An 11,844-nucleotide genomic window follows, 5' to 3' on the forward strand; every position below is an offset into this window, starting at 1 on the left:
GTATTTTTAGTAGAGACGGAGTTTTACCATGTTGGTCAGGCTGGTCTTGAACTCCTGACTTCAAGAGATCCTCCTGTCTCAACCTCCCAAAGTGTTAGGATTAGAGGCATGAGCCACAACGCCTGGCCTCTGATCCCATTTCTATTTAGCTGTCTCTGGGTTCATGTTTCTTGTATTTCAAATCCCATTTGCTGCATGATCATTTTCTGATCTCCATGTTTCCACGGCAGCTTGACAATCTGACCTAGACTCCAAACTCCAGAGATTATTAGCTCTTATATGTAGGGTTCTGTACAGTCTACAGAACACAAACCTTAACACTTGGAGGAACTCAATATTCTGTAATATATTTTGTTGCCATGTAGACAGCCTCATATCCTTATGAAGAAAAACAGATTCAAATCCAGAAATAAATGATTTAAAAATGTTTTTTACAATGAATTTAAAAATAATTGGCCCTATCATAAGCAGATGTGAGAAAAAGAATAGAATGCCTTAACATTCTCTTTTTTCTGCAATTATTCTAGGAAGTCTATAATTCATGTTTTGAGAGGCCAGACACCTAAACATAATTGCACTTTTTCAAAAGAGGATCCAATGAACCATAACAACTGGAGACCCAAGAGATGATATATCACAAACAAGAAACATGTTTTTGACATTTACCATAGTTGTTTTTTTTCCTTTCTTTTCACAGTGCATTCGTCCCACCAATTACAAATCCTAGAGTTGTAGAGGTGCTGCTCAAAACCTCGAAGCACCTCTACATATTTATGTGAACCTTCCTTCTTCCCCACATGTACTTCTCAGAGTACATTAGTATATGGTTGACCCACATGCATATGCTGATTCTATGGAGAGGCAGGATGTAGTAAAATTTATGAGTACAAGACCCTATAGCCAGATTGCCTGGCTGCAACTTCCATGTGTCCACACCCTATATGGCCATGGGTGCTGTACTGATCTGTTCTCCTGCTTCTAATAAAAACATACCTGAGACTGGGTAATTTATAAAGGAAATAGGCTTAATTGAGTCACAATTCCACAAGGTTGGGGAGACCACACAACCATGGAGGAAGGTGGAGGAAGAGCAAAGTCATATCATACATGGTGGCAGGCAAGAGAGCATGTGCAGAGGAACTCTCCTTTATAAAACCATCAGGTCTTGTGAGACTTATTCACTATCACAAGAATGGCATGGGAAAGACCTGCCCCCATGATTCAATTACCTCCTACCAGGTCCCTCCCATGACATGGGAATTATGGGAGCTACAATTCAAGATGAGAATTGGGTGTGGAAACAGCCAAACCATATCAGGTACATTACTTGGCTTAACATCCTCATCTGTAAAATAAGCATGGGACAATCTTTTAGAGCTAGTGTGTGGAATAAATGTGATCAGTACAGAGAGATAACTTAGAACAGTTCCAGGTACCTTGCAAGGACTTAATACAAGTGGGTTATAAATTAGTTTACATTTTATGGACAGTAATTTTACGAGCTCTCCATGGTAACTGTTCACCTTCAGCCAGAGTTTGTACATAAGGAATTGGGTCAAAAAGGAGACAGCTAAGGAATTTTTTAGTTGTAATTGTTTTTTATTAATCTTAGAAGATTTTTCTGTAGTACTACTTGGAGACACAACATTAATGAATCAGCTTTTAAACATTGCATCCAATAACATGTTTTGCTTATTGATTTTTAATGCCTTGTTATATTACTATTCTAAGTACTCACCCTAATGTTAAAGCATTCTATATATAAATTTTTGTTGTTAAAAATGTTTTGATTGTAATAATAGAATTGAGACCTTTGTCAGGGTGACACTCACTAAATCTCATTGCTGGAATCATTGTGGTGGCTAGTAAGGGTGAAGGAATAAGAATTAGGCCTGTGATTTGTTTTGGGAGTGAAAGAGTTGCTAAGTTTAGCAACACTGTAATATCATAGATATTATTTATTAGCTTCTCAGAGAGAAGTGTTTCGGTGCTGATTTATCAACTTGGAAAAAACAGGGACTAATAAAAATACAAAAATAATATTCAGAATCAACTAGCATCCCTGTAACTATAGGAAAAATTAAGAGATCATACCTAGAATAGTTCACAGGTGGCACAGAGCAAAAGGGAATAGGGTTGCAGCTGGCAGACACTGACTGAGGCTTCTCCAGGGGATGGATGGACCATGTGGGCCACTAGGCACCCAGAAGGGGCATCAGCCAAGAGCTATTGTTTCCACACTGGGCTGATTCCAGAATCACAGCAGTGACAATAGCTCAGACGCGGGGTCTGCTGTGCCCACAGCTCTAAAATGAGAACACAATGCTTAAAGCTGGGAGTTAGCATCCCCTAAATCCATTTTTGATTTTTTTTTTTTTTTTTTTTTTTTTTGAGACGGAGTCTCGATCTGTCACCCAGGCTGGAGTACAGTGGCGCCATCTCAGCTCACTGTAAGCTCCGCCTTCCGGGTTCACGCCATTCTCCTGCCTCAGCCTCCCGAGTAGCTGGGACTACAGGCGCCTGCCACCATGCCCAGCTAATTTTTTTGTATTTTTAGTATAGACAGGGTTTCACCGTGTTAGCCAGGATGTTCTTGATCTGCTGACCTCGTGATCCACCCACCTCGGCCTCCCAAAGTGCTGGGATTACAGGCGTGAGCCACCTCGCCCGGCCCATTTTTCATTCTAAAGAAAATATTCCTTAGGAGGATTCTGCTCTACCACTGCCCCCTGTCATGGGTTTGACTGGTAAGATGGATTCATGTTAATCAGTTTTAAATGATATTTTCACCATTTATAATGCCCCAGTTCCTTGGGATAGGTTGCTTCAAGAGAGGAGTTCTACTTACCTGAAAATTCCACTTAAACCAAAATTAATCTTGATTTCTTTAAGTATCTACAAGTCTAATTCCACTTTCTTTCATTAGGAAAGTCCAAAATAATGATCATGATTGACTTTATTTCTTTTCAATTCGGTGGCTAAAACTTTTCAAGGCTCCAGGGTCACCCTTCTGAAAATCACTGCCCAAACTTAGGGCAATAAGGAGGAGGCAGGAGACTGAAAGAGTGGGACATCATGAATGTCACTGAAAATATTTTTTAATAAACTAAAATCTTTGATTTCACCTTTTTTTCCCTATGAGATTTGATCTCTACATGTGTACAGGGAAGTGGACATGATCACTGAGTGTTCTCTTTTAGAATCTGCTCTAGCATACATTTGACTGTAATTAAGAACAGAAAATATGTCAGCAGTATACATTTGTTTGAGCCATTAGCATTCTCTGAGCCACTATTGTGGAGGGGCTATTAGAGACCCAGGTAACACCTTGTTAATCTAATTACTAGTTACCCAAATCTAAGCTTATGACCTACCTGGGCCAAACAAATTTGTCATTGCATGTTCCATCTGCTCAAGTGCTAGGTAGCTTCAATTTAGATCACAGAAGCTTTTGTGCCACTACAGGTGTACATGGGGAGGCAGAGGAGATGAAAAGAAAGACAAAAATATCTCAACATATGGGTAGGGATGAAACTGACAGATGGGGACCATCGTCATTTTAGAAAGGCAGATTGGAGAAGAGAAAGATGTTTCAACCAAATTCATGGATATGGTGTGAAATTGTGCCATAACTGTGGGATCTTAATACCATGAAACAATTCCCTTTTTATCCTTATTCCTCTATATTTTGAAGAAAGGTAAGGAAAAAAAATAAGATACATGGAATAATTTCAGGGAAGGACACACTCCTTCCACTACCATCTTACAGGAAGCTCTCCAAGGAGCTTGTCACCTAAGCATTTAAAATTCCACCATAATTTTTCACCTTCAAATTTTACCACTGTCCTCTGCTAAAAAGAGTCAACCCTTTCCAGGAATTGTAACATGAGAGTACAAATTACTGTTTCATTCCTTTATAGTAATAATAATAATAATCCTGCTATGAGTAGTCCATGATTGAAAAGAGCTGAGCGGGCTTGTTCTTGAATGTAAAAAATGTAATCACTGCTGAGACCAAGGGATCAGGAAGATGGGAGGACCCAGTTCATGAATTTTACCTGGTTGACAATCTAGCCAAAGGCAAGACCTGGAGATGTCCTCCCACTGCTTTTAAAAATCTGTGATTATCAGTCATTGGGACCTCTGACATAGGAATGAGAATTTCCCTTAGACTCATACAATCTTATATAGCTTTTTTCTTTTTTTAAAAAAGAGTTTACAGATCTAGTTTGGCTCCTTACTTTTGTAAGACCAAGAGATGAAAGATCAACAGTCACACTGCCAGTTTAGTGGCAGAGCTAACACTAAAACCAAGGGCTCTGGTATCTGATTCAGTGTTTTTAACTAACCTCCATTCCACTTCCTGCCACCCATATCATTTCATATTAAATGGTGACATGTAGAGATGGTCTAAGACAGCAAAGAGATAGAAACCTGGCCATATATTCGTTTGCTGTTAGTTACTAATACCTAAAAGGACAATGTTGTATTCTGCCTTATTTGAAGTAAAGTAAAAGGGAATGTTTCCCCCAAAAGGTTTGTTAGCTGGTGAGCTAGAATATTCATATTCCAGAAATAATTGTGATATCCTCTGAAGGACACCAGATCAAGTGTGTCTACACCTTCAGGTGACATCTGGATAAAAGCCAAGAAGCTCCCCAGCAGTCAAAAGTGGTGGGTTCCTCTCATTCAAATCATTTCCAAGTTTCTACTTGGCCATTCTTGCCCAGGCCTCTTGCTAATTTTGTTTGTACTTAACACACTGCAGGAGCAAATGCTGGATGTGGCCATGCTAAACCAATTGTTTCAGCTGTAGAAAATACAGCAGGTGCTGCCATGGCAGTGGTTGGTTTTAGCTGGCTGTCACAATCAACAATTAGTGAATGAGATGGACATAGCCAAAGCTACAGCAGGAGACAGGATTCTGCCCTCCTGGGCAGGAATCAAGAAGAGGGGGTTTTATTATAACTCAGTGGGTGGTAGAATCTCTTTCAGAGAAATACTACTACCAAAGAAAGAGGAGTTCATCATGGCCACATATAATATCAGGGTTCTAAGGCAACATTTACCAGTGTTCATACAACACTTTCAAGGAGAAAAAAGGGCCCTGACTGGAGATTTCTCCCCATTAAGAAAAACAGACCCATCAAACTAATGATGTCATTAGGCATTTTATTCCCTGCTTCCCAAACAACCATCTGATAAGCAAAATTTCTCCTAGATTTATGTTCCCAAGGGAATACACTGGCCAAGAGACCTTAATTAACCCATTAGATTAAGAGTTGTATTTCTCATTAACCATTAGCATTCTGGTTTATCACTAAATTCCCGGGAGTTTGATAAGTAAGAATCAGCAAAGATCAGACACAGGCTCTTGGCATACCTGGATTTGGAAAACTAAAGACCAGATGTAGAAGTAGTGAACTCATCCAGTCTCCACCGGGACAGACTGGATCTAGGCAGTGAGAAGCCACCTGCTCAGTAACTGTTTCCTTGCTTGCAACAGGCTCATCTCTGTCCAGCAATCTCTACCTTGCCGATAAAATGGGATCTTTTTGATTATGTAGATGTTATAAAGAATAACAACCTCATCATCATCTCCAAGAAGACACCCTGGAAAAGGATATTGTTGGAAACCACTATTAAATATCATGGACTTAAAGTAAAAATAAAAAATAGTACCTGTCTCCTTAGATCTCTTGTTTTCTTAGTCATCTTATCAATCGCAATGTTGAGAGGATCTCCTTTTTCTTTCCTTCCAGTCTATTAAGAAAAGAGAAATAATTTCTGGTTTAGCATATTCAATGTTAGAGATACTAAAAGTAAAAAAAAAAATCAGGAAAACATGAGATGTTAAATTCAAACAATTTTTAAAAAGATTATTTTTAATATATAACTATAACATGATTTGGTCTCTAAAGTTGATTTTTCCCGAAATAATAATTAAAATCGATAAAAACCAATACATTGTCAGGATGGTTACACATATGTCCATATTCAGCTCCACACAAATCTGTGTTTTCATCCCTCCTCCAGATGCTTAGCAGTTAAGTAAATATAACAAGGATGTTTTGGTTTTGCCTTCAAATAAAAATGCTTTGTGTGTCTATATTGTGTAGGCACATTTCTGAATAGAAGATAACTGAGATAATAAAAACTAAATCGAAAAGGATTTTAAGTAAATCACCAAAATTCAGAATTTTATACCAATATTTTTTAAGCCATACTGCAACTTCTGTATCAAATTCAAAAGAGATGCTTTACTAGAAAATACAGTATTGCTAATCTCTGCTCTGTCATGTAGTGAAATGCTAAAAATGATAATAAGCAACCCACAGCTTGAGGTCATGAGGAAAATTTCCCTTATGACTATAACAGGCAGAGGTAGAGAAAAAAAAAAGTGTTCTTTAATAAATTATTCACTTGAAAGTTTCACTAGTTTCCTATTTCTTTGCTTTTTCTCCTTTTTTCTGGTGGGTACAGAAAAACAATTAAAACTGAACAAAAAAGAATCCCCATTGTCTTTTTAAAAGAGCAACAAGATTCCCATGGATGAAAAGCTCTATAGACTTTATGGATGACAATTATCTTCCCCTTAAAAGATAAATGTTTTCAAAAACCTTGTCAAATCGATTAAATTATCTAAATTTTAGTCAAACACTACAGATTGATTTATTTATTATGCTAGTGGCAAGTCAATTCTTGTGGCCTACTCAGTCTCTGTAAAATCATGTAGGTCTCTGTAGTAATTTGCTGATATGAGGAAAATGAGATCCCAGATCTTAAGTTGTGCCTAATAGGATAACATGAATTGGCAATGCATAAGAATTACCATCCAACAGGTTTCTAAATGTTCTGTTTCCATGACAAAATCCAGGACACATAAAGCTGATACATACATACCAGCTTTCCATAGCTGGGTTTAAAGTAGTCACTCTTCTCTGCCACTTGCTTAATTAACTATTTTTTCTGAACAAATGTCTGATACACAGTCCTATAGGGTTTTCATTAAAAAGCCCAAACCAAGACATATGTGCATATATTTTTAGTCTTCTAAAATCTTACAATTCCCCATCATCCTTTCCCACTCCCTAAACTCATACATTCACTTTCAGATGTAGACACTAAGGTTTGTAAGTAGAAAGAGCTTAAAATACAGTGGCTAACATTTTACAACTTTGAAATATCAGCCTGCAAATAGCTCCAAGAAAACAAAAGTATATGGAGGAGAAAAACATGCTGCTCTATCTTTCAAGGGAATGTGGTTGTGCAGTGAGTGTAATTTCAATGCTCTGCCTCTCCAAGTTCAGATCTGCCACAAATTCAACAGTCAAAGGCTATTCCTTTTCTGTTTGGTTCTCTCCTTGCAAATAGGTTGTCGGCCATCAAAATACAGGGCACCTTTGTGGAGCTCTGGACCATGATCATTCTGAAAATCATAATTTCCTATGGCCTTTTCATTTATTAGAATAAGAAAAACTTACTTTCGAAAGTTAAGTTATGAGTTTAGTTTAAAATGTGGTTACAACAGATGGAGGGTTGATTACTAAACTTTTCAAAGTAAAAAGAAAAAAATGGAGCCACTTTAGATACACAAAATAATTACTGAGTGCATGTAAATGGCAGACTCTGGGCTTATTCCATCCTGCCAGTGCCATATCTATGTAACCATTTTTCAGATAAGAAGAATGAGGATCAAATGGGCCTGGGACTGGTGTGAAGAGAGTGAAGAGGGAGAGAGGGAGTATAATTTAGATGTAAAATTTAAGGTGGCACCAAGGAACTCAGTCATCAAGACAAATAATATTTTAATGTAATATATACTTTTTTTTTTTCTTTAGACAGAGTCTTGCTCTGTCACCCAGGCTGGAGTGCAGTGGCGCAATCTCGGCTCACTGCAACCTCTGCTTCCCGGGTTCAAGCAATTCTCCTGCCTCAGCCTCCCAAGTAGCTGGAATTACAGGCACGTGCCATCATGTCTGGCTAATTTTTTTGTATTTTTAGTAGAGATGGGGTTTCACCATATTGACCAGGCTGGTCTCAAACTCCTGACCTTGTGATCCACCTGCCTCAGCCTCCCTAAGTGCTGGGATTACAGGCATGAGCCACCACGCCTGACCTAATGTAATATTTTTAAAATCAAAACTAATGCAAAGAAATCCATGTTGAAAATAAAATATCAAAAATTGAAATAAAGACAGAATCCAATAGGGCTAGGATTAGGGTAGGGCGAACAAGGTGAGTCATGCAAATGCAGCATTTTAAACTTTTAAATGACATTTTAAACTTTTAAACTTAAAAAACAATGGGGGGATATATTTATTCTTCAAAAATTATTGTTTACCTAAAATTCACATTAACTGGGCATCCTGTCTTTTTATGTGCTAAATCTGACAATCCTACCCCCAGGGGAAAGAGCCATGTTCAAGATTGTAATTGCGGTTGTTACAGACACATGTGGGAGGCTTGGTTGCCCCATTCTGTGAGCAGATGGGCAACATGTGGGATCTGTATCCCTTCTGGCATCAATATTCTGGAACTGTAAAACACATATCCCTTAGATGTGAGGTATCCTGTTGGTCACTGCGGGGAACACATGAAAAGTGATAGCCACGATTTTCACCATCAAAGAGCTCCTGGTACAGGGGAATAGACCAGTACACAAGACTAACAATACCAAAAACTGTGCAGAGATATTAGCATGTTCAACAACTGAGTTGCTCAGAAGAAGGAGAAGATGTTGCATTTGGGAAGTCAAGAAATCTCACAGAGGAAAGAGAAAATTCACTCGACCTTAAGCCTTGTGTAAGATTAGAATAGGAAAGAGAGAGGCACTTTGACTGGCAAAAAGAAAGTCATGTAGGCAAGAAGGCAAGATGGTTCTGGGAAGGCAGTGAGTGAAACAAACCAGCTTTTTCTCCATGATGTGAAGAGATCAGTTTGATTAGCTACAGAGATAAATTATTTTTATAAGAACTTTTTTTATAGTGTGATTACTATTAACTTTATTTTGATCTACAAGCCCAGAAAATCTCTGGTAACGTTAGTCATTCCATTTCACTTTTGTCCGGATGCTGTTTGTGTAATATTTGTGATCCTGGGTTTCTCCAGACTGAAAGTCCTTGGCTGAAAACAATTCAGAAATGCAGTTGACTTGGGTGCCATATTTGTTGTCACTATACATGAAGGCTGGGGAATGTTAAAACAAGGACTAGGATTTAGGAATTTTGGGCCACTGGATGGGATAGTCAATTCACTGGCCCTTTCTTATCTCCAATTTTAAAAAATGAGGTATTTGTGCAGGAATAACAATAGTAGCTCAGCTTTGCACAGCAAATGGGGACTTGGAAGCCATTATGTCCTACTTTCCTCAGCTCTGTATGTCTAAATGTGGCCATAATTTTAAATTCATCAGTTTAAACTGGACAGGAAGCCAGCTACTGAGAGTGAGACAGAGAGAGGAAAAGAGGGAGAGAAAAAGAGACAGAGACACAGAGACAGAGAGGGAGGAAGAGGAGAGGAGAAAGGGAGAGAGCAATGGGGGATAGTGAGGAGGGAGGAAGAGAGAAGCAGAGACTTGCTTCCTAGTGTCAGCTCCCTATTAGTAGCCTCCACGATCCTGAACTAAGCATTTACCCCATTTTTTTTAAAAAGTCTGAGTTTTGTCATAAGCACAATAGATAGCATAATATATGCTCTGTCTTCTTTACAAGGTTAGCAGGACAATCAATCACAATGTTACTGTGCTAGAAACAATAAAAGACATTAAGACTATTCAGTGTAATTAGGAAAGTATTTTTGCTGTGGAAAAGAAATGAAAGAATTGATTTAGACAGTATATAGAAACTATTTTTGGATCACCTGTCCTTCTGCTTTCTCCATCCAGGCAGATAATGTACAAAAACCTTGCCAAAAACTGGTATCCCTAAAGAAAAATTTCTCTCCCTTTAAAGAAGGAATATTTGAGGCAGTTCATTTTAAATATACAGCTAGTCTGAGATATTTCTAAGAGGTGAAATGAGGGGCAGAATCTCCAGTTCAGTCTTTTACATAGTAGGTCCTGGGACATATTTTGTCTCGTAACTAAGGATTTGATCATCACGAGCACATCCTGGTTCCCTAGGAGTCTACCAGAAGCCTCACCTAGCTCTCCATCCCTGACCCTCCAGGCTCTACACATTAAAAATACTTTAACAAACGGAAGTGAAAGCAGATCTAAGTATTGACATCATCACCTAATAATAAAAGCCTAATAATAAAAGTAAAATGTGTGGTGTTAAGTCAGTCATCCAATTATTCCCTGTTTTTGCTGAACAAAAGGTAACGAAAGCCAATTAGTTGTAACCACTCTCTGCCAGTAACCACCTAAGTGACCTGGCAACATCTCTAGACTCCAAACTTATCATCTGTAGAATGAAAGGACCAGAGATGAGTTATGAAATTGTGAAATATGAGAAGCAGAAAAACCATCAAGCACCTGTAACTATACTTCCCTGTTACAGGGAAACAATCGTAACACTGCAGAAAGGGCCGGGGATTGACATGCAGTTGAAGTTTTTCTCATCTCTAAAACATAGCTAAGTGCTTGCTTTATATAATTATTAGGAGCATAAAAAGACATAGGCTGTGTAACGGGTTTAGCCAATACTTAACCAGCAGAGTTAACTCAGTTAATGTTAGCTATCTTTCCTTGCCCGCCCCTTCATTCCCCTCAAAGATAAGGAGAGCAAGGTCTAGAGATATGAAGTGACTGATTATGATCACTTGGCTCATTAATATCTGACCAGCACCTCCAGACTCCCAGCCAGGGCTTTTTCCATTCCATATCTAAACAATCTCCCTTCTCTAAAATTTCAGGATTCTGTGATTTTATAGTTTCATGTGTTTCTCTTCAAAGGCTACCAGTAAAATCTCACTTTGAGGTGTATTTCCTCTGCCGCTTTTTGTCCACAGATCTTATATGCCTTTTTTGGAACCTGCTCCTCACTTTTCTTCTTTACCTTTACCTGCAGAGAATGAGTGTGCAATAGACATAGCCATTTAATAAATATCGTTATTAAAAAAAGAAGCCAGGCAGGAGTACTCTCCACATTGCTGTGGGCACCTTCCCTAGTTGCCATCTGTTGTGCTAGGGAGATGCATGTTTATTAAATTTTATTTGTTTTAGTCTTTGAGAACTATTTTACAAAACACATCTGGGGTAGATCCATGGCTTGAATTGATGAGAGTGAAGGGAATAAATTTCCTGACTTGGATTTGTAATAGGAGATCCTTTATTCTCCCATCCTCTGTTTTTAAATTCAAGTCCAGTTTGCTAAAGTATCAGATATTATCTTGAAGACCTTTATATTTCCAGTTTGTCCTTAAACAGAAGGATTAAGCCATTAACAGAAATTTCTGTTTTTACAATTAATCTTTAGAAAAAGAATGATATTTTATTTCAACAATTTCTTTTTAATAACACTGCTCTTCGCCCCTTTGCAAAAATAAAGGCCCCTCTTTTGGCCCACTTTGGACAAGGATCCCCACCCCACTCTCTCCCTATATGAATACCCATCACCCTTTCTGAAATTCTGAAGATGTTTGTAATGGATTTATGTCAACATGCTGAATAATACACAACTGATACTGACTCCCTAACTTATAAAACAAAAAGAAACAAAAATTATTAATTTATAAATCTCTGAATAGGAGCATTTCTTTTTTTTTTTTCTTTTGAGACGGAGTCTTGCTCTATTGCCCAGGCTGAAGTGCAGTGTTGCAATCTTTGCTCTGTGCAAGTTCCGCCTCCTGGGTTCACACCATTCTCCTGCCTCAGCCTCCCGAGTAGCTGGGACTACAGGC

At 38.3% G+C, this 11,844-nt stretch overlaps 1 protein-coding gene across 6 annotated transcripts in view; it reads right to left on the reverse strand.

The window, feature by feature from the left end:
* CTNNA2 (catenin (cadherin-associated protein), alpha 2) overlaps positions 1-11,844 on the reverse strand; it is a 1,228,212-nt gene that overhangs the window by 260,753 nt on the left and 955,615 nt on the right. For all 6 annotated transcript variants that reach the window (XM_011968327.1, XM_011968326.1, XM_011968331.1 and 3 more), the window contains one exon: positions 5,683-5,763. In XM_011968327.1, the coding sequence (XP_011823717.1) occupies positions 5,683-5,763 (81 nt within the window). The remainder of the gene's footprint in view (positions 1-5,682; positions 5,764-11,844) is intronic.

The sequence above is a fragment of the Mandrillus leucophaeus genome, unplaced genomic scaffold (assembly GCF_000951045.1).
Source record: "Mandrillus leucophaeus isolate KB7577 unplaced genomic scaffold, Mleu.le_1.0 Scaffold84, whole genome shotgun sequence".
Lineage (NCBI taxonomy): Eukaryota > Metazoa > Chordata > Mammalia > Primates > Cercopithecidae > Mandrillus > Mandrillus leucophaeus.